This window comes from Phlebotomus papatasi, chromosome 3 (assembly GCF_024763615.1).
Source record: "Phlebotomus papatasi isolate M1 chromosome 3, Ppap_2.1, whole genome shotgun sequence".
NCBI classification, from domain to species: domain Eukaryota; kingdom Metazoa; phylum Arthropoda; class Insecta; order Diptera; family Psychodidae; genus Phlebotomus; species Phlebotomus papatasi.
Genome location: NC_077224.1, coordinates 21,703,755 through 21,728,357, shown reverse-complemented (window position 1 = coordinate 21,728,357; position 24,603 = coordinate 21,703,755). Strand labels below are relative to the sequence as shown.

The following is a 24,603-nucleotide window of genomic DNA, read 5'->3' as shown; positions in this document are numbered from 1 at the left end:
AAATTTTGTATTTAAACCAAAATATCAAGGATTTGGATAAACTGGCACAAAAGTGATATATGGGTGAAATGTAGACCAGAATGTTCTCTATAATTTTCCCATAGAACATGATCTCATCGATTACTCAGAAGCCAAGATAAGCGAGGTTTTTTGTTTCTTAACTCGTTTTTTCATCCAGAGTGCCCCAAGTAGTCATTTGTTGAACTTCAACTATATCAAAGAATTGTTGTATTTTGTGGGACTTTCCATTTAAAACCATATTTTAAGTGACTTTGTGGAGTAGAGGCAGTCAAATTGGCATCTGAGTGATTTCAAAGCGTTATTATGGGAAAAATCGATTTTTTCACACTTAAACGGCAAAATCGGAGTGATAGCGTAGTCTGAGCGGAAAATGATGTATGGACGAAATGTAGAGACAAATGTGTTCTACAATTGTGTCGAAGTAATCATCAAAATCGGTTCAGCAACAGTCGAGATAATTGAGGTTATGTGATATTGAAATTGGTTTTTTCGACTGTCGCGCCCCTGGTGTTGGTCCCACGAAGTTCAAATATTCTAGAGAGTTGTAGCATTTGGTGAGATCTTTCGTTTAAGCCCTCATTCATCAAAATCGGTCACATAGAACCGGAGATATGATTTTTTGAATTTTGTGAACTTTGACCCCTCATATCTCCGGTTCTGTTTTAACCACAGCGCGCTTACGCACCATTTTGGAAACGTCCTAGACTGGACTACAACATACTAAAATTTCATTAACTTGCACAATGCCGTTTTTGAGAAAAGTGACTTTGAATTTCGATGAATTTTGACGCTATCACAGCGCCACCTGTGGTGACTTTTTGAACTTCCATCTGAAAGTGCTCATCGAGACGAAACCAAAAAGGTAAAATTTAGGTCGCTATGTTAATTAGAACCGGAGATAGAGGCCGGTCAATGTTCGAACTTTGACCCCTTATAGCTCGGGTCAGGGGTTTTAGATCGACTTAAGGTTTTTTTTGTTTGATAGGTATAATCAACGGCTACAACATACTAAATTTTCAGCCCGATGCACAATGGAATTTTTGAGTTATTTAACTTTTAAAATTTAAAAATTTTCTTTTTAAAAAAAGCGCCCCTAGCGGTGGTTTTATGAACTTGCGATGTTAGAAGGGGAAGTGGCATTTCACGAGAGCTTTCCAAAAAGCCCTCACTTTTTAAATTCTGACAATTAGAACCGGAGTTATGGCCATTTTAAGAAAATTTTTTTGGACCCTTATAGCTCGGGTCAGGGGGGTCGGGGGACCTTAAGTTTGGTATTGATGGAAAGCTCTAAGGCCCAACTATAACATACTAAAATTTGAGCCCGCTCGATGCCATAGGGGCTGAGCTATTCAGAAAACAAGAAAAAGGGGGTATTCAAAATGGCGGAAGGAGGGGTGGGGGGTGGGGGGTCTATGCACCAAGTTGCAATTTTCACCCGATATATAACCTTTTCCGAAAACCGCAAGTCGATATCTTTTTTAGTTTAGGAGCTATTAAGCTCCAAAGAGCGGCCGGCCGGGAACGTAACTTAGCCACATATATTATATATTCGGAATCAGGAAGTGGCGAAACACATTTTGGCCAAATTTGAGGTCGATCGGACGACATGAAATTTTGTTAGGATTATAGTAGGTGAGATTGTTAAGAATCTCACCTAATATATTCGAAGAATGGTACTGAGATTTTTCGCTACCTTATATTCGCTATAGAGTCTTTTTTTTGTATAATCTTGTAAAATTATTTGCTAGTATATGATAAATTGTTAAGTTCAAAAATTACGAATTTTTAAATTCGCATATTGAAAATTGATTTTAATTATTTTTTATACTTCCAGTTTTTTTTTAAGCAAAACCGTTTTGGGAAAGGAAAGTACAATGCTCAAACATAATATTTGTCGTTAGAGTGAAAATTATCAGTCATTGGCATTGTCAGAAATATTACTTAAATTTTTGGGCTATTTTTGTCCCTATCGTTCATAGAGACAAAAAATACACCAAATCAGACTCTGTTTGCTTTTCGAAGGTTAGATGTAAGATGTTTTACAATTTTTGTTTATCGGTTTCATTTTTATTGCTGATTTTCGGTCAGCGAAAGCTGTCTTGTCGTTAAAGGGTTATACAAGAAAATATTTTGCAATGTATCTTGAATTTCAAAAAATAAACTTTTAAGCTTAAGAGAAATTTTAAAATGTCTGAAAAAAGACAGTTTTAAACCGGTTACATCTGTAAAAACCGGTTTTAAAACCGTCTCCAGAATAGGGCGGTTAACTGGTTTGTCGGAACCGGTTAACCATTATCGAAGAATTCGAGAAATACTGGGGAATTTTGAAGACTGATCTGAGGGAGAAAGCTCAACCAGCTGAAGACTTGCCGGATTTCAAGAGGAAGCGTATAAAGGCATCTACATATTGTCAGCAATTTTCTTCAAAAATTGCATTTTTGACAGAATTTTGACGACTTGGCTTTCTTGAATTTTCTTCATGAAAGTCATTTTTGACGAAAATTTCTTCCAATGTGTAGAGGCCTTAAAGGTGTCTACACATTGGGAGCAATTTTCGTCAAAAATTGCGTTTTTGACAGAAATTTGACGTTTCCCCCTACAACGCTGCAGAAAATTTCCTTCAAAAAAGCAATTTTTACAAAAATACCAAGGAAACATTTTTTGTCAATTCTCTAATGAATTTAGAAGAAGGTGCAAGAATTCAGCGAGAAACCATTGGATTAAAAAAAAAAAAAACAAAATCATATAAAAATCTAATAAAAATTGTCTTTCTGAAAATACTTTTGTTTTTCTAATATATTTTAAGTCAACAATGAGAGCAATTTTTTAATGGTCAAATTTTTTGTCTACACGCTTTATATTATTAAATTATTATTATTAAATAGTTAATTAAGTTATCATAAAAAAACTTTTCAAGGCAATTAGATCGTTTAATGACCATTTTGTTTTTTATTGCCTATTTGAGAATCAAACAGACAATCAGTCCATTTAAAAGCTGTAACAATTATAAATTCTCATGATATTTTAAAACTCGTACTTTTGTCACACCCTGTATTTATTACTCGAATCAGTTTGTCTTGAAGAAGATAGTAAATATTGAATAACATGGCTCCGACAAAAAATTAATTTCTCAAAATGATAAAATGATAGATAGGAAAACCGACTGAAGGTGCGATAGAGCCGTCAATTATGTCAATTGCCCCAATAAAAAGGGAAAATTCTAAGAATTTTTAATCAACTAGAAATTGATAATTTTGATAAGGTTACAAAGGTAAAAGGTATTCGATCATTTACCTGAAGGAGTCCACCACTCTGTTCCGGTGACATGCATCCAAAGGCAAATTCGGAGACCAATTCATGATTTTCATCTCTGTAGCTCTTGACAACGCTAAAACAGGATCCTCCAGGACGAGCTTCACATGTTCCATTGCTCTTCAGGTCCGGACAGTGTCCCTCGCAGTAGCACTGCAGAGCTTTAGCTGCAAAGAGAGTATGGGAAAGGAATGCTGTGAAGTTGATTGAAGTATGGAAATTGAGCGCGGCAATGTGTGTATATCTCCTTGGGTGAATTTATTTTGATGCCCCAAATTAAATAAAAATAAATATCCAATGTGGCTTTTGAGATAAAATAAATATAGGAGATTTTTTCTTTACCATCTCTCATTGGAAAGAGATATCTCCGGATTTCTTCTTCCGCCCACCATCCTCTCCTTTTCTCAAACTAACAAAATTCAAATTCAAACATCTCTTTATACCCAAAGTGCTTAAAGACAACTCTCTTTTCTTTCTTCCTTCTGTCTCTCTCTCTCTCTATCTTGTGGTCCAAAGCCCCAGTCAAAATATTATTAGTGGGCAAAATAAGAAAAACGAGATGAATCGGATGTTTATATTAATTGAAGAAACTCCTAAACACCTTTCATGCTCCAAACTCAAAAAATGGGAGGCAGCGGAGGCAGCACATTATGTAGAAAAATAAAGTCTTTGGTGTATATTTTGCCTTCGTACTACATAAAGAATATATTACAATTATGCATTGCGCTATTTATTTTCTTTTTTTTCTCCTCTTTTTTTCCTCTTTCCCTCTCTCTTTACCACTCACTTTTTTTTATTTTTCCTTCTCCAATCTCCACCATTTTTGCTCCCCACACAGAAATTCTATGCAAGAAAATTCAAATGCACATTCATCAACAAAATTACAGTGGGTGGTTGGAAAATTACACCCATCTGTTGAATTTTTTTTAGTACAGAAAATATGCAAAACAAATATATTACATTTAAAGAAGTTAAAAGTTATTACATTTAGAGAAGTTTGATGATGTCATATAAAATTCTTGGTAGACTCATTACTCATTTCATTACCAAATAATCTCGAACTGTCTTTCATAACACCGTGTACTAAAAAAAAATTTCAGATAAAAAGCCTTTCCTATTCATTTGGAACAATAACCTGTTTATCTCCAAGATAATTTTGACTTCATTGCGTTTTTAATAGTGATAAACTCAGTACTAAATGTACTAAAATACATGGATTTTCTCAGGAAAGCTTCTTCTTCTTCTTCTATTTTATGTAAGGCTGTCGGACTCACTCGGGTCCATATAGCCAATTCTCAGGAAAGCATGATATTTAGTACAAATTTCTAACTTACGCTTTTCTAGTACTAAAAAAAATAAAATAATAATAAAATATAATATTTAGTACAAATATAGTACGGCAACTCCTACTGAAAATTTGACAGTTTTTTCGGAAAATACACGGACTGCACATTTATACTCGACTCTTCGTTATCCGGTTGACGTGGGGACAAAATGACATTTTGGTTTTTTGAATCTGGTCAACGTTTTTTATATTTTTTGCTGTGAGAATTTGTTTTCTGTCGAAAAACAACAGAATTTTCTTTGTGGTGTGTTTATGTTTCATTTTGTAGCACGATTGTGTGTCAAAAACTTTGATAAAATAAAAATAACACATTAATTCACTCTGGACAAACTGCATGCTTCGTAAAAAATCGTTTTGAATACATCAACCGCCAGCGTTTGGCAGCTGTCACCCGGGTAACGAAGTGCCGCATAACGAAGAGCCGTGTGTATTTACCATTTTCAAATAGCTCCTGGAAAGTTGTCACTCTGAGCAAGAATAGTACAAAATGGAACCGTCAAAATTTTCCAAAATGAAAAGTGTATTAGATTTGTACTAAATTATAAGTGTAGAAAATTATCAACACCTTGTGGATGAATTATGGATTTTTCTTAAGGAGTATTCCACCAAAAAAAAAAACATATTTCAAAGTAATTTTCTAAAATGTTAACAAAATGTTTTGTTCTTTATTTTGCAAATTTTTAAATTAAGAAGAAAATAAGTATTTTTTTCCTAATTAAGTTAAAAACAATTCTAAAGAATCTTCCACTTGCAATTGCCTTTTGGATATGTTTGGATTATTTCTACAATAAAATGCCATTTTCTAGAAACTATTGAAAGCTTACGAACTCCGAAATTTGTCTTATTTCTTTGTACTAAAAATTTAATAGTAATAAACTTATACCAAGTGTACAAAAACATACATCGAATGAGGCAAAACTAATAAAAAACTTGCTCGATTCTCGGATTTTAGACTGTTCTAAACCAAATTATTATTACATCATTCATCTATATTAGATATACTAAATTTGTACTAAAAAAAGTGTAGAAAATTACAACACTTTGCACAAAAATCATGGAGTTTCTTAAGAAGTATTTTACAAAAAATACAATTCTGAAAATGATCTCTTATACCAACGCACAATAACTTTTGTCTCTAAAAATTTTTTTTAAAATTCCTATGAGAAAGTGAAATGACTAGATCTACTTTGAATTCGCTCTCATTGAGAATTCAAAAACATATTTACAAAACAAAAGTTATTGTGTGCTGGAATTAATGCCCAGCGCACAATAACTTTTGTTTGTAAATATGTTTTCAAAATTTTCTATGAGAGTGAGCGAGATGACTAGACCTAGATCTCACTCACTCTCACTGAAATTTCACAAACATGTTTACAAAACAAAAGTTATTGCGCGTTGGGCATAAACTTCAGCAAAATATTTCTCTCTTTGTTTTGAAAATTATTAATACTAACTTTCAATACAAGTTTATATTTTAAAAAGTTTCATGGTAATTTTTTTAGGGAATGTCTGACTTGGAAAAAAAATCGATGTGTAGAAACCAGGAAATTTGAACAATTTATTTGTCACCGTTGAGAAATTCTTACAAATGTCATCATTTTTCTAAATATATATCTGAATTTGAGTATAAATATGAAGGTACATTAACCTCTCAACATATTTATTGTAAAAACTCATTAAATTTTGTATTGTGTAAAATTTAGTACATGACTGTACTAAATATTTTATTCTATTTATAATTCATGTGCATTGGAAGCTCGTTTTGCAAAGCATATCTAAAAAATTCACTTCGTAACCCTGTAATGTGCTTAAAGTAGAGTGCTAAAAAATCAGCAACCAATTTATGCCACTAGTGTTACAAGGTTTTATTATAAAATTGATTTATAATTGCAAAAGCACAGTAATCATCCTAAAATCACCCAGAAAACCCAATGATTTAATTCTGTGGCATTTTTGAGTTTCCAGAAAAGGAATCACGTCTCCGACAGCAATAAACAGGCACTTAAGTGTCTCCTAAACTAATTTTCAGGTAGTTTACATTTTCATCGCCCATTTTAACTGCAAAAACCTCCGCACCAAATTTCGCATACACGGATGAAAAATATTTTTCATCTGTTAGCCAATTTAATCACTTTTAAAATCCAAATTGAATTATCAATTTCCTCACTTTTATGACTTATGTTTTCTCGGGGTATTACATAAATTTTCACGAAAAGCCTATAAAGATTTTATTTTCACATAAATTCAACTTCTCCTTGATAGTTTGATTCTCTTTTTTTATTAATCTCAGCATCTTTTTTATGCTTCATCTTCGTGCGCCAAGGAAGACAAATATGAGAAGATCTCCCAAAAACACTTTTAGAATAATTAATAACAAGACAGCATTCAAAACATATCAGTGATCATTCTCAGTTTTATTTATCTTCCACGATATTATTTTTGGACCACAATCGAGACATCGAATGAGGAGGGAAATGAGAAGTGTGGAAAAAAAATACGAAGATTCCTCAACAAGAAGGTTAATCCAAAAATAGAGTCTGTGGAATATTTCTGGGCAGGCACTGTGCCCATTGCACAAGAAAGTGTCAATCACTTTGGGTAATTTATGCATTTTGTCATACAAGGTGCGTTGCATGAAAAATTGCATCGAAAATCATTTAGACAAGCCATAACCAACGTAAGAGGAGGCAGTAAATGTAGTCTAACTACAGAGTGAGTGAAAGAGATACCAAGGGGTAACTAAACGATTTGGAGTATAAGTGTCGGCAAAAATGCCAACTTGTTCACCTTCTAATTGCCACTGAATATTAATAGGGGTATTATTATGTAGTAATTTTTTATTTATTTCAACTCGTAAACACATCTTTAAGAGGAGAAGCAATAATGAAATTAATGGAAATTTGTTTAAAAAATAGTTTTTTAAAGGAAATTAAAAAAAAAACAGATAAAACTTCATTTTTTACTTAATCAAAACGGTTAATTTTAAATGTGAGGTTATGATAATTTAACCTCAAAAACAAAGATGTAGGATAATTTAAAAATTGAATTTGCTTTGAAAGAAATAAAGTTGTTTGTCCTTATTTTTGTCAATGTTCCAATATTCCGATCAATATTTCGATGCTTCGACATAATATAGGGGAAAGTGGGGCACCTTTGAAAGTGGAGCACCTCTAAAATTGGGATTTTTCTCCTATGTTTAAGTGGAAGTGAGCCTCATAATGTAATTTAGTTTCTCAATCTGTGCAGCTAAATTATATCACGATAAGGCTCAATTTTATTTAAAAATAGGTCAAAAATTCCAATTTCAGAGGTGCCCCACTTCCTCCTACTTGATTACTGAACAATAAGATCAACTTAGAATGGATACATTACAAATGCAAAACCGTATTTAAAACATAATAAATAACCTAGCATTTCTATTAAAAAGATATTTGAATAAAACATCGCGTTTTTCAGGTTAGAGACGACAACATAACCTCATTTAAACAGAGAATGGTAGCAATTACTATTCAAAATCTATTTTGTGAATATAGTCAAAGTTCAAATAAAATTAAGGATAGATTATATTATTAAAATGCATTAAAGTTTCAACAAATTGATATTGAACTCTTGTAATGCTTCTAATAAACTAAAAATCAGATAACCTTACTTTTCTGCGAGTGGCACTCAACTCATTTAAAAATTAAGATAAAGATAATCTTGTAATAAATATATGTAGTAATGCACTGAAGCAATAACTTCAGTCATTTCTTATTTAATCAGTGAGGAATTGAATTGAATTGAAATTGAAATATTTTCTTTAAAATGTAAATTTTGATTTTAATTGCTCCGGTACACCTTTTAGATCAGGAAAATTTCATGAAATTATAATTCACATCTCTTTCTTTCTCACACGTTTTACGTATGTCTATCTCATTCTTTCGCATTCCAAATTCGATTGAGATAAATTGAATTTCGAGTGATGTTTAAAAGAAGAAGAGTGCGAAAGAATGAGATATATATGTAAAACTTGTGAGAAAGAGATTTGAATTTCGACTTCATGAAATTTTCCCGATCTAAAAGGTGTGCCGGGGTCATAAAAGCTAAGACCTATAGAAATAATATGATAAATTCAACTCTGTTTTAACCATTTTTTTTAATAAATATTGCTAACTTATAGTGATTTCAAAAATAAAAATGGTACAATCTACTAAAAATATGATCAGTATCATAATAAATAGAAACTACAGATAATTATTTTAGATATTTTTTAAATCAAGGAAAAATATTCAAAAGAAAGTGTAATGGTTTTCGACAATTTGTAACAACATAGGGTCGAAGGAACACCTCTTCGACAGGGAACCCCTATTGACACTTTTGTCAAAATGTTAAAATTCATTTAATGCATCTAACAAAATCTAAGTAATATGACGTTTTTTCATTAATCTGCGTTTTTCGATAAGTTTGCGAATTTCGTATTCCAAATGGTACAGAGTAGGGTGTCAACAGGTCCTGAAACGAGTTCTTAAAGTGTCAGTACATGTTCCTTTCACCCTATAAAACACGTTTATAACACCTTCAAAAATTTTGGTTTAACTATTTTACACCTTTTAGAATCAAACAAAAATATAAATGTTCTAGGAAAAAGAATTGTTTTTTTTCTGTACTGAACAATTGACATACAATTGTTTTTTTTTCTAGAATATCCATATTTTTTTTATTCTAAAAGATGCAAAAGAATTAAGCCAAAATGTCTGAAGGTTTTGTAAAAGTATTTTATATATTATTTGCTATCTAAAATTACTACACAGAAAAAGATATTTTGTAAAATTGTTCGTAAATGTTTGTGAATTCCTATTGAGGACTTACGAAATGCTCGTAAATCTTATAACCCACAAACAAGTTCGTAAAAGTTTGTACTTTTTCACAAACATTGTTCATAACATAATCACTTGACGAACACTTTTTTGTACTTTTACAAACCTTTGTTCGTAAATGTTCGTAAAATGTTCCCCAGACAAACAAAAATTTACGAACAAATGACAAAATTTTACGAACTTTTTTTATTGTGTTTACAAACATTTGCAAACAAATGTTTGTAAAATTAAAAAAAATGCTCGTCAAATAATCATCTTACGAACAATATTTGTGGTAGTCTAGCTATATTCACTCATAGGAGTGGATTTTAAGTCTGTTGTAGTCCGTTTCTGTTATTTATTATTTATTTTTTAAAGTTATTGATAGTTTGATACTTTTTAGGTAATTTATTGGATAGAATATCGGTCAAAATAGGTCTAAGGCCTAAGACCTGAGCAAGGGGATTAAAGGGGAGGCACAAAAAAAATCTTTCTGAAAAAACTACGAACTTTTACGAACTTGTTTGTGGGTTATAAGATTTACGAGCATTTTGTAAGTCCCCAATAAGAATTCACAAACATTTATGAATAATTTTACGAAATATTTTTTCAATGTATCTGAAGTTTTTGTTTTTTATATGATACAAATTGTTCATATTTTTGGTAAATTTTTCTATTTTTGTTGTTGAAATTAGGGTGAAGTGATATAAGTTGGACATATAGTGTTACAAGTTGGACAATTCGCTGGTACAAGTTGGACATGGCTTTTTTTCTTGATGAATGCAGTACAATTTTTTTTTAAGCTCAAGGAACCAAATTATAAAACTAAAGCAATAAAAATATACAAATAAAAATGAAGTACTAAATTTAACAAGATAAAAAGCCCTGTCAAAATCGTATAATTGGCTTGTCGCATGCTGGAATCCCGAAAGAGTTAATGAAAGAGAAACTTTGATTCTTCAGCAAGATGTCCCTAAAGGATTCCCCAAAGTATTCTATTTTCAGAGCAAAATCATGGAAAACCTGCTTGACATAGAAAATTTTTGAAGGAGCATTTCCGCCGTTTTGTTATGGAGGTTGGTTTCCAACGCTAAGACGACGATGGATGCTGAAAATTTCTGTCTCTAATCACAAGGAAAATGTACTCTTACTGTGTTATCACACTTGCACATTAAAATTTTAATATGATTCACATTAATTGTCGCTGGTGAGAATTCAAATGTGTAATTTGTATGTTTGAATCATTTTATATTCAAAATTTGATCTATTTGTTGATAAAAAGGTAGACTTGGCCCGCAAAATTTGATATAAATTGATTTATAGCATTAATGCGAAAAATTAATGCGATTTTCTCTTTAATTTTTTAATGTGAAAAATATTTGTGCTTTAGGTAAATTTAAACTTATTTTTGCAGGCCAAGTCCACTTTTTTATCAATAAATAGAAAACCCCAAAATATTAAGTGACTCAAAGACAGAAATAGCATATTTTGACGCTCACAAGCGACAATTAATGTGAATCACATTAAAATTTTAATGTGCAAGTGTGATAACGCCGTTAGAGCATTGCAAATTTATCTATCTGTAACCTAAGCAATTAGCATTTCAAAGCAAATCGAGCAATCAACAAAAGCTCCTGGTATCTCTCATAATAATTTTTGCACTTTTTCCTTCTCCCAGCCAACACTTCAACGTAAACGATCTCGTATAAATGGAAAAATGCTGAATGGGGGAGCTTTATAGAGAACAAAAAAAAGTGATACAATAAAAAGGTTAAACTCTTCTTATTATTGTAATTTAATCGAGACACACGATGCGGATGTAATTTGTCTTGTTCACCGCTTTGTAATCAAGTAGCTTCTCTCACTAAATTATAATTCAATTTAATGATCTTCCACCTCTTCTTTCTTTAGCATCCCAATATGTGTATGATTATTCAGTAACAAAATATCCCAAAACTAAACGTTTTCGGAGTGTGTGGGCATTTTGTGTTTCTTTTTTTTTTTGGGGACAAGCCCCCTCATTGGAAATTCTATCCCCATAATTTTCCTCTTACTAAGCCACGACATTTTTGGCCATCAAAAACCACGGTGAAAATTGATTTTATTAGCTGTCGTGATTTATGACCATCCCAGAGACATTTTTCACTTTGCACAGCTAAAGAATTATAAAACTAATTTATCTCGTCATTTCACTGACCATTGAAGTCTCTTGCTGTGGTTTTGTGTATCAAGAAAATTCTTCCTAATATTCAAAAATTAAAAAAAAAGCCAAATGGACTTTAAGTCTTAGTTTGTTGTTGGACAAGAAGTCAGGGAAGAACTTATATAGATGGAAAAAAAAATAACGAGAAATGTGTTTTCATTTTGGTTATATGAATATTTACCATGTGCCTTCTTCTTTCTCGATTTTGGCGCCATGTCTGGGTTTCACAAATGTTTGCGCACTATACGGAGATTTTTCTCGTAAAAGGTCTCGCTCTTTTTTCGAAGAGATCGTTTTCTCACAAAGATCGTTCTCTATGGTCCAAAAGCATATACAACACTCCTTCTTTCTCTTCTAAAAACCATCAAATATTATAGATGTGCCTCACACAGTACCAAAAAAAAACTGAAGATTCTTCAACAAAGTGTTTAAAAAAGTCTTCTCTTTCCTTCTTATTTTCACACTTTTATTTCAATCCCGTGGATGAATTGCTTTTGGAAACCTGTTTCAATTCACTTCTTTTTTAAACTCAAAGACCCCTCTCTTTTTTTTTGTATTAAACTTGCCCCAAAATATTATACCCCATAAATATCATCAATAAATATCATTTTATTCTCCTGGATAATCCATTTAAAACTTTAGGTCATTCCACTGAAGATATACACCCACGAGCAACACCTCAATTGTCAATAAATCACTATCAAGAATCTCATTTAAAGAATTCAAAATTATTTTTAGAACACTAAAAACTTCAACAAAATACCAATTTAAAATGTCCTTATCACATTATCACAGAAATCCTTCAACAATCGTGACGATGTCAAAATTCTCAACTTTTAAAAATAAACCCAATAATCACAAATTCGGACCAAATGGTCAGAAAAGTGAGTGGTTGAAGAGTTAAATCAGCAAACAAGTCAACTTCCATGGGAAGCTCAACTGAGACTGTTTAGTTTTCTTGGACTCAGCAAGAGGCAAAGGCAAGAAAAATCACAATCTCAGTCTTTTCGATAATTCTTCACAAAGACCGTATCGTAAAATATGAACACAGAAGACAAACATATTGAGCCATTGTATTCAGTCATTCTTAGAGATTTTATAAAATCATTTTTAACTCTAATTTTAAAAAAATCAAACTTTTAATATTGGAGGAGAAAAAATATTGAAAAGTTGCAAAGGCATAATAGTATTGCAATGAAAAATGTAAACGGAAAATCTTGCTCCTGAATTTTTTAGTAGGGGAGACTGGGGTAAAAAGTAACAAATTGAAAATTTGAAAATTCAATATCTTCCAAGATAAAAGAGATAGCGGCTTGAAATTTTTTCCATAGATGGCCTCCATAGACCTTCTTCAAAGTCGTAAGTTTCTCGGAATTCGAACAAGAAATTCAGAAAATAAAAAATATTGAAATTTTTAGCCCTATTTTTGAATTATTTTCCTTGCAACAGATATCAATTTTTACCCATTTATTTTTCAAAATTGATGCACTGGTAAGTATTTCCTAAATGATTTGAATTCTTTGAATATGAAATCACTGTCTATTTTAGAATTTTACAAAGATTCTTTTCTCCAGAAATCCTTCTATTAAAAATTACCACTTGGGGTAAAAAGTAACAAAAGGTATGGAGCAAAAAGTAACAAAGATCGAAGCAATTTCTGATGTCTCACGGCGAAATGAAACATCAGTTCTACATCTCCCGCTTTTTGTTTTCATTGGTCAAACGATTTGCAGTCTCTTGTGTGTTTTTTTTTTTTCTAAAATAGCTTGAAAAGCGCTTTTCTCGTTCAGATAGAGAAATCTGTGTTTTAAAAAGGTGTAGAGGAATAAATTTCTTATGAAAATATGTCACCTAGCTATTTTTTGTAATTTACGAAAGATAGTAATAAAGCAAATCAAAATGTGATTATATCCCATACCTGGCTCTATTTGCCCCAGCATTTTTGAGAATGGTCACAAAATTACCTTTTAGAAAACAGCTCGATAAATGTATTTCCTTACAAAATAGAGAAAAATGAGTTTCACAAAGTTGTAAAGCAGTAAATTTCCTATAAAACTGCACTAATTAGAAATTTCTGGGGCGCTAGGGTAGCTTGTAAAAAAATAAAATATCCGTTTTGTTACTTTTAACCCAGTCTCCCCTACTTTACTGTTCTCAGTTGCTTCTGCGTTATCGACTTTTCTTTGTGTTGGTTCTTGTCACGACTGTTTGGTGGTTTTAGCACACGTCGAGGACTGGGAAGAACAGTCGAGATGGAGACCAAGAAAAAGAATAGTTGATAGTGTATAGGCACTTGAGAACAGTTAAGCACTAAAAAAATGTTCAGGAGAAACGCTTCCCTTTTCATTGGAATAGCACTATAATTCTTGAAAGGGACAGATAATCCTAACCGGCTTATGTAGGTGAGATTCTTAACGTGAGCTAACTCGGAATGCATGCAAATTCGATTTGGAGCTGAAGTTGGGAGACGCCATTCAGTTATCTTAAATCAAATTCGTGAAATTATACAAATTTTGTATTGAAACCAAAATATCAAGGATTTGGATGAACTGGCACAAAAGTAATATATGGGTGAAATGTAGACCAGAATGTACTCTATAATTTTCCCATAGAACATGATCTCATCGATTACTCAGAAGCCAAGATAATCGATGTTTTTTGTTTCTTAACTTGTTTTTTCATCCAGAGTGCCCCAAGTAGTCATTTGTTGAACTTCAACTATATCAAAGAATTGTTGTATTTTGTGGGACTTTCCATTTAAAACCATATTTTAAGTGTCTTTGTGGAGTAGAGGCAGTCAAATTGGCATCTGAGTGATTTCAAAGCGTTATTATGGGAAAAATCAATTTTTTCACACTTAAACGGCAAAATCGGAGTGATAGCATAGTCTGAGCGGAAAATGATGTATGGACAAAATGTAGAGACAAATGTCCTCTATAATTATGTCGAAGTAATCATCAAAATCGGTTCAGCGACAGTCGAGATAATTGAGGTTATGTTATATTGAAATTGGTTTTTCGACTGTGGCGCCCCCGGTGTTGGTCCCACGAAGTTCAAATATTTTAGAAAGTTGTAGTATTTGGTGAGATCTTTCGTTTAAGCCCTCATTCATCAAAATCGGTCACATAGAACCGGAGATATGATTTTTTGAATTTCGTGAACTTTGACCCCTCATATCTCCGGTTCTGTTTTAACCACAGCGCACTTACGCACCATTTTGGAAACGTCCTAGACTGGACTACAACATACTAAAATTTCATCAACTTGCACAATGCCGTTCTTGAGAAAAGTGACTTTGAATTTCGATGAATTTTGACGCTATCACAGCGCCACCTGTGGTGACTTTTTGAACTTCCATCTGAAAGTGCTCGTCGAGACGAAACCAAAAAGGTAAAATTTAGGTCGCTATGTTAGTTAGAACCGGAGATAGAGGCCGGTCAATGTTCGAACTTTGACCCCTTATAGCTCGGGTCAGGGGTTATGGATCGATTTAAGGTTTTTTTTGTTTGATAGGTATAATCAACGGCTACAACATACTAAAATTTCAGCCCGATGCACAATGGAATTTTTGAGTTATTTAACTTATAAGATTTAAAAAATTTCTTTTTAATAATAGCGCCCCTAGCGGTGGTTTTATGAACTTGCGATGTTAGAAGGGGAAGTGGCATTTCACGAGAGCTTTCCAAAAAGCCCTCACTTTTTAAATTCTGACAATTAGAACCGGAGTTATGGCCATTTTAAGAAATTTTTTTTGGACCCTTATAGCTCGGGTCAGGGGGGTCGGGGGACCTTAAGTTTAGTATTGATGGAAAGCTCTAAGGCCCAGCTATAACATACTAAAATTTGAGCCCGCTCGATGCCATAGGGGCGGAGCTATTGAGAAAACAAAAAAAGGGGGGTCTTCAAAATGGCGGAAGGAGGGGTGGAGGGTGGGGGGTAAATGCACCAAGTTGCAATTTTCACCCGATATATAACCTTTGCCGAAAACCGCAAGTCGATATCTTTTTTAGTTTAGGAGCTATTAAGCTCCAAAGAGCGGCCGGCCAGCCGGCCGGCCGGCCGGGAACGTAAAATAGCCACATATATATTCGTGATCAGGAAGTGCTGAAACACATTTTGGCCAAGTTTGAGGTCGATCGGACGACATGAAATTTTGTTAGGATTATAGTAGGTGAGATTGTTAAGAATCTCACCTAATACTACCATTTTATTTTCAATGCTTAATTTATGTTTGAAAATTTATTAGAAAATTGACAATAACATACAATTATGGGCCATTTCCATTGAGAAATTTCTCAATAAATTTCTTAGAAAATTTTCAACTCCATATGAAAACAGGCTGCTCAAAAAAGCTTAAAAATAAAAAGTGAGAACAGTTTTCCAAACTGTTCCTATGGGGGACAGCGCCATCCATTGAGTTTTCTTCTAATACTTGCACACCAATGAGTTGTAAATTGAGCGAATTTTCACAAAAACTTCTTTTCATTTGAAAGTGAAAGTGTTTTTAGATGAAATTCAAGTAAATTTGAGTTCTTTGAAGATGAAAATAGTGCTTACAGTGAGAAAATGTCCCTTTATTGGGGATACGGTATGCTCAGAACTCTGATTTACGGTAAAGGCGGACAAAGTGTTAGAAGTGCGTTACAAAGTGTCAGAAAACAGTAATGTTACTGTTTTAAAGCGGTAATGGTTTCAATTACTCCTCGTTATCTCTTTTCCTGTTTTTGCGAACCAAACGATCAACGATATCCTTTAGCAGTGATTTCATGAAGGCTTCGGTTGTTTTTATGCATTTTTACCCAGAAACTAAATCAAATGTCAACGAGATGTTCGTATTCAAAACTGCAACTTTTTGTGAGCTTTCATATGAAGTGAGAGTTAGAAAAATCTGAAAATTTTCTCAATGGAAATGGCCCATTAGACTGATTTTTTTACTTAATGCACTATTTCCATGGAGAATCTTTTTTTGCAAATTGTTCGAATAATAAAAGCTTAAAAATAACTTTTGTAACAATTAATAGCTCCATCTATTGGATGTTCTTCTGACATTTGCATGCCATTTGAGGAAAATCGCCCAATAGATATTGCTTTCGCAAATTAAAGTACTTTATCAGTGTCTTGAATTCGGTTTGGAAAAATATTGTAGGGGAAAGTGCCCATACTTTGCACGGTCCCAAGCTACATAACGACTAAACTTTTCCTGTGCTTCTCAATAAATGTGTCCCCGCAATATATTTTAAAAAACTGGCACTTTCCCCTAGTTTTCAAAATTTTGGTGCGATGAGTCAAATTTATTGCGAAACAAAGGAAAAATTTAGTCATTATGAAGCTTGGGATCATGAAGCATGGGCACTTTCCCCTACATAAAATCGTCGTAGTATTCCCACAACAAGTTGTACAATATCAAATGTATGTTCATGATCATCGATAGAGTCTTTCCACACACATACACACACTTCCCATAATTCTTGTCTTCTTTTGGTGCCTCCTTTCTTGGATCTCTTTCACAACACACCAAAGCCATAACCATCTACCCACCATCAACTTCTATAAGACCTCATTCTAAAATCCCTTTTCAAGTAGCCTGTCTCTCCTTGTCTTTTCTGCCTTTTTTCTCCACCTCAGCCTGGCCTGCAACATCATGTTCTTTTGCACCCTAATAAAGAAGGACAGAGGCGATTGTTTCTTGAATACAAATTACCGAGACCCCGGACAATTGCACAAAAGGAAGGAAAGTACTATGTAAGAAAAACGCATTGCGAAGACGCATTTTCACGTGTCAGCAAGCCCAAACCTGGAGAAAAATCTGGGATCAACAGGTTTCTTCCATAAATAGAGTGATGCAAAAGCCACAGAGAGGATGGGGTTACCCTTTTCTGGAAACCACAAGCAAGTCCATCAACAAATTCGTTATAATGAAAGAAACCCACTTGTGTGAGTCTTTTGAGAAACCAATTATTTTTACACCAGACAATTTGAATAGATTAACTTGCAGTGATTCTCAAACTTAACGTCTTTCATATAAAATCAACAGGTTTTTAAAACTTTGTAAAAGGTTTGGTTTATGAATCGATAAGTCGTTGTAAATAGGATTTACTGATGTAGGTGATTAGGAAGTTACGATAATTGCTGATCCAAGAGACGAAAGAAAGAGTCTCTTTATGTGACTTGAAAATTCCCATCGTTTAGAAAACTTTCAACCTATGCATTTCTATATATACATTATCATTTTTTCTTGAACGGGTATAGGACCTAATCGATCTAATGTTTTGTTGGTTTAATGAACTCAAACACCATGGTTCAAAAAGATACTTTATAATTTGAAGTAAAATTCAAAACCGAAACATTTGCAACACATTACTCAATATACGAGGTTCAGTGTATAACAGACGATAAGTTGTTTTTGCGATTTTCAGCATGAAAGCAATTTTCCCCTGTAGGCTAAAATTCATGAGAGCAACTCATATACAATTGCAACCATGCGTTAGTTTGGAGTTTGGGAACCTAAAACTCAAGAGATCTGCCACAATTTGTCAGTGGGCGATCTTATACGTGCTTCAGATTTAAAGCCCAAAATAGACACAGGGATCGACTTAGGGATCAGCCCGAAAAATGAGGATTGGTGTCGATACACTCACGGATCAGCCCATAATTTGGAGGATCAGGCTGATCTTCTATATTCATGAGGTCTAGTGAAATTACGGGGATTAGGCGACATCAGCGCTAGTGCTGAAAATAAAAAGCTTCACTTTGGGTGTTTTTGGGTGCTTTTCGAAATGTCAATTGGGTGAAAAAACATGGAGAGTAATGGTACGCAATGTCGCAAAATCTTAAAATGCATTAAGATTGGCGTAATGGGAAGGTCAGAGTGCTCCTTTCTGTACGAAAAATCCATTGATATTGCACTTAAGAAGTCTTTCAGCAATCAAAGTGTGAAGATTTAATAGAAATTTACGATGTAAACGCTAATCCTTAATCATAAATCCTCGGTGTATGATAGTTTTGGGCTGATCCTTTACCGCCAAATTTATAGAGCTGAATATTCTCCAGGTTCAGCCTGTGTCTATTTTCGGCATAATATGGTCTTCAGACCTGAAGCTTACCCATAAGGCTTAACTTCTCTAATTTCTTATTAGTCGAAATTTTTTGGAAATTTTTGACTTATAAATGGACTATTAAGGGAAAGTAATCTATTTGAATTAGAAGAAGAAATTAAAATAGTTGCTATTTAGGATTTTGAAACCCTCGAAAATTATGGCTAAACCTCTAGTCTGAAGACGGTCTAATACGGGCTTCAGACTTAAGGTTTAGCTACCTGGCTCAACTCATCTAATTCCCCATCAAACATATTTTTTAGGAAATTATTGTTTAGGATTGCATACTAAGGGCAACTGATTAATTAGATTTTGAAAAATCAATAAAATTGCTTGTTATTAAGATTTTTGGGATCTTCGAGAACTCGGCTAAACCTCCAGTCTGAAGCGGGCATAAGTCTCCGAATTATTCGGCTTAGCCACAACTCGATCTTTTCAGACCATGGCTTAAACGCTAAGTCTCAGCCATAAGTCTCTAGTCTGAAACCCGTATAAAGCTTAGCTATATGGCTTAACTTTTTCAATTTCACATTAGTCAAGATTTTTTGGAGAATTTTAAGTTAAGAGGTCTTCAGACAAGAGGTTTAATTCAGTTCCCGAAGGTCTCAAAATCTTAAATAGCGAGCAATTGTATTGCCTTTTGAGAACCTAATAGGTCACCCATCTTTAATTATCCAATCCTATGTTTTTTTTATCAAAAAATCGTGAATTGAATCGTGATTGAATATTAAGGCTAAATGATCCATTAGAATCTAAAAATAAAATTGCTTTTTATTTAGGATTTTGAGAAATTCCGGAACTGGGTTAAGCGTCTATTCTGAAGATCCACCCCGGATTATCCAAGGGCGATCTTTTGAGAGAGAATCCCCTTATTCTCGGTCTCTAGATTGACCCATATGACATCCGGGAATTAAAGTAAAATATACACCGAGAAAAATTTGGATGGTATTTTCTACAAATCGTGTCTTTAAATTCTACTGCCTCAAAAGATAGTAGAAAATACCATCCTCCATAGAAACTTTTCTTTAGAATCTACCATCTTGACATTTTAAAATTTACTATCCTATGGATAGTAAATTCTAACAGCCGGATGGTAAAATCTACTATCCTCATTTAGATTTTACCTTGACCTCTCTTAGATTGTAATATTCGGGAAGTAAATTTTACTGGTCGCATATTAGATGTTAAAATTTAACTGGAAGACAGTAAATTTTAACGGAGGATAGTAATTTGGATTGAAATTACTATCCAAGCCAGTAAAATTTGCCATCCTGCTGTTAGAATGTCATTTTGGAATATCGTGTGTGCCGATGCAACAGTTCCCGATATGCTTTGAATACATTATAGGAATTCGTGGCGCAGCTGGAAGATGCTGGACTGTCATCACAAAGGTCGCGTGTTCAAATCTCGGCGGAGTCGTCAATTTTCACGCACCAAAATGGCTTGAAATACATAGAATGTCATCCAAGAAGGACCCCAAGCCCTCAAAGAATGGCCAAAAACCAATGAAAATAAGGAAAAATAAATTTTTCCGACATTTTTCATTCTAATATCCGGCTAGTAAAATTTACTATCCTGCCAGTAAAATTTACCATCCGGCTAGTAAAATATAATATCCGGGATATTAGAATTTACCATCCGGCTATTAGAATTTACTATCCAATGCAATAGGTTCTACAATTTTTGACAGTCCAATTTAATATCGCGTTTGCTGGGTGACTTTTTTACTATCCGGCCATTAGAATTTTGTATGGAGAATGGTAAATTTTACCATCCACATTTTTCTCGGTGTAGTAGTGAAGTTAAATAAAAGTCGACAAGAGGAATTGTAGTATTTTTCCTATTGACCTACACTGAGAAAAAACGGGGGTGCGATTAACTTTTTTTCCTCGGAACTTTAACACTTTTTAGGTGTAAAAATATATCAACATTTTTTAATGTTAATTTTACACCTTTTTAAGGGTAAAACTAACATAAAAAGGGTTAATTTGACCCCTAATACATCTAAAAAGGGTAATATTTACACCGATTTCGGATCAAAAATGCAGGGTAAAATTAACATTTCCGGAATGTTATTTTAACTTTTTCGGATTTCTCTCAGTGGATGAATACTGCAGGGTAAAATTAACATTTCCGGAAAGAAGGCAAAAAGGACACCCAACGCCTGACACCAGACCAGTGTCCATTAAAAAAGTATTTCTGTTTATTATCAATTTCATAACCAGTTAAATTAACAATCTACCACAAAAATTCTTGGAAAAAAAACAGTCACATACAGTGAATAATCTTCAGCAATTTGCAGAATCCCAGGTTGGAGACATCTCAATGCAATTGAGATGAATTAATGCATCACAGAATGCAAAAGAAAAAAGAATAATCATCACATTGATTAAAGATCACACAGATCAGAATGAGGAGAGAATAGAATGTCAAGTGGAGGGAATTATCAAGAGTGAAAATTATAAATTCTCAATCGTGTCTCGATCTTTGATCTTTCATTCAATTAAAATTGCAATTAATCTCAACATCTTGCTCACGATTGTACATATGATTTGTGGATGTCATTCAGGGATGATGTTATTCAAATGTCTTTTTAAAAAAAATAAGAGATTTTGAGAAGCTCTGCGCTAATTTTTTTTATTTTCTTTTGCCTTTAACACTCTTTCGGAGTCTCTCTTGGAATCGGAAAAAGAAGAAAGAATTGAGAATCAAGGAATGAAATCAGACACCTTGCCTTCTTCCTTCTCATGTCACACCACATTAGTTGCGCTTCAACCAAAATCACATGTTGAACATTATAATAAAATACTATATATTGTCTTGCATGGTAAATCTTTTGGGTAAAGCCACATCTTCTAAGTATGAAAGAAAAAGACATTACAAAAAAAATTCTCTCGGCAGGTAATGAAAATTTATTGTTGAATAACACCACGAGCAATAAATATCGGGAAGAACCTTATAAGCCAGTGAGAAGTTTTATTGAAGGCTCCAAAAGGAAAAAAAAGAAAAATCATGTGCATTGAAATCTCTCTTTTCTTAGCACAAAATCCCTTTGTTCCTTTCTTCTTCCACTTCACTTCAACGTTCATTGCATGAAAATAAATACAATGAAGGTATACCTCTAATACAAAAAGAAACTCTTTAAAAAGATTGAGGAGCCAAGAGGAGAAGAGATGGTATAAAAAAAAGAGAATCTACCAAGAGAAACCCATGTCCAAAGGGAGCTCTGATGGATAATAAAAAAAATATCCAAGAGAGGCGCAAAAGCATCACCCAGGATGGTGTGAAGAAAAATTGAAATTCATTGGAAATCGCTTATGCAGAAAAGAAGGCAAAAGAACTTGGTGTTTCTTTTAAGGTGTTAAGAATGTTATTGTCTGGCCTTTTGGTCGCGTCTTTTGCCCGCACCAATCTCACCCTATGTATCCACATTTCAATCTGATTGCCTTTTGTAACACCAGCTTCAACTTTTTTTTTCTTATTCTCAACTTCTTGTTACTCCTTATTCTTTTAATCTTCTCGCCAACGTCTCTTTGAAGCTCCCCACATCCACAATTGGCCCCAAGAGCGCGACTTGAAGAACGAAGAAGGTACAGAGAGAAAAAAATCTGACAATCAACATGAAATATCGATAAAATTCTGATAAAAACACTCATCTTCAATACGAAACTTTTGTGAAGAAACTCTCTGGCGCGTTTTTGTTGTACGGATGTTTATGGTTTTCTTAAACACAAGAGATCACTTTTGAAATAAATGCACATTTTGGATTTTTGCCTTAATTTGATCAATTTCAGATTAAACTCGGTTATTTGCAATCAATTAGAGGAGTAACTTTGAATGAGCCGAATTAATTAGGGGATCTCTTTCATCTATAAATGAAAGAGTTTTAAATTAAAAATCTCTCAAAAGTCTTTGAGAGTGTCTTTGTAAAGGAAAAGTAAGCCTTACCGTTTAGCTTTTAGCACATAGAGACTAAACGGTTAGAAATATCACCATCAAATCTGCAAGGACCTACACATTAAAATTGTGCCCTTAGTAGGGGAAAGCGCGTTACCTTCGGGCAACTCAAGCTTCGAATTATAATTGTTTCAATATGTTTTTAATTAATTTGGATTTGGAACCGTGGATTGAATCCGTTAAGAACGTAGAAAAAAACTTAAGATTTACAAAATTTGGCTCGTCCTAATTGCAGTAGCGTACCTAAGAGAGTGCGGGAGGGGCGGCGTGTTTCTTTTTTTAGACAACTGAACCCTGGAGGGAAATTCTGTAACGCTCTGGCAATGCCATATGACAAATTGGGTTTGAGTCTCAGGAGAGCTTTTTCGAAAATGCGATTCTGTAGCCATGTCATTGCCATTTCAGCTCACGTGACATTGTCAGAAGTCACGTATTTGAGATTTCTGGCAATTAAAACGACAATGAATGTTGTTAAACAAATCAACCAAGACAGACTGTATTTGCATAATATCACTAAAGTAAAGGCATTTCATTACAAAATCAGTGAATTGAATTTTCGAACTCATATGATATGACAAAAAAAGCTCGACTGGCATTGTCAGATTTCGAACTCACGCGTGACAATGCCACGAAAATTACAGAATTCCCCTTCTGACCCTTTATTCTTGCCATGTTGAAGTAAAAAAGATTTTAGTAAAATAGACTTTGAGTTTTTCTGGAGATCCCCTCTAGTTCTTACAATGCCTTTTGTCCTTATAATCTATTGCGTTAACACTTTTAATTTCTTTGGAGACTTTCTGGGGCGCCTCTCTAGTTCTTAAAATGCATTTTGCCCTTATCAAAATTTCGCGTTGAAGTAAAGAAAAAGCCTTTTTTAATCCCCTCACTTTCTGGGTGTCCAACTGTTCTAAAGGCTTTCTTGGCACAAATAAAGGTCTCAAAATACATTTTGCCCTTATATTTTTGCATGATTTCATATTTAAGTAAAAAGGGACACTTTAAATTCCTTCAGGTGCTTTTTGGGTTCACCTAATTTCTTGCAGAGCTTTCTTGGCGCTCCTCTTGCTCCTAAATCGCATTTTGTCCTTATTATTCTTTCAAGATTTTGAGTTGAAATAAAAAAATACTTTAAAATATTAAATTAAAATTGTGCTGAAAGCTCAAGCATAAGATGGTTTAGATTGTGCTGAAAACGCGCACAGCTGTTAAACATAAAACGATTAAGATGAAGAAAACTTAAAAATTTAGATTCAATTTTGTTTGAGCTATGCAGGACTTATGCTCAATTTTAACCATTTTATTCTTGAGATGTGCACGGCTGTATCGGTTTTGACGATTACCATCTGTTTTATGAAGTCCAACCGCTGCCGCTGTGCATGTTTTCAGCACAATCTTAACCATTTCATGCTTAAGCTGTGCATGTTTTCAAAACAATCTTAATCAAAATATACCATTCTTCAAAATTTTGATTTTTTACTGTTGATCAACATTGAGTAATACATTTCTTGAAAAGAAAAGCTATCTGAACCATTTTAAATAATCAGAATCTGATTTATGCCGATTTTTTTAAGTCTAAAGCCATTTTTTAATCAATGATAACGTTTTTGTACTTTTGTCCAAATTAATCAAAATCGTCAAAATCGGTGCAGAAATTTCCTTAAAACGTTTGAGGGGATCTTAGAAAGGTTTCGTATTTTTATTTCAGATATATTATTGTGCAATTCTCGTAACAATTTACCTTAAATGCCTTAAACGCTTAAAGAGATTTAATACCTTAAAACTAGAAGAACTTTACTGCATAATGCCGATTTAAAAATTTAATGTATAGGGTAAGTG

General features: G+C 33.5%; 1 protein-coding gene across 2 annotated transcripts in view; it reads right to left on the bottom strand.

The window, feature by feature from the left end:
* The window catches only part of LOC129808238 (bone morphogenetic protein receptor type-1B), a 46,978-nt gene that overhangs the window by 12,111 nt on the left and 10,264 nt on the right, over positions 1–24,603 (bottom strand). Inside the window, exons 1-2 of one of the 2 annotated variants that reach the window (XM_055858059.1) lie at positions 11,898–12,658; positions 3,316–3,500 (exon numbers count right to left, since the gene is read on the bottom strand). In XM_055858059.1, the coding sequence (XP_055714034.1) occupies positions 3,316–3,500; positions 11,898–11,931 (219 nt within the window). In that variant the 5' untranslated portion in view covers positions 11,932–12,658. Of the gene's footprint in view, positions 1–3,315; positions 3,501–11,897; positions 12,659–24,603 lie in introns of those variants that run through there. The other variant, XM_055858058.1, reaches the window with a different exon arrangement.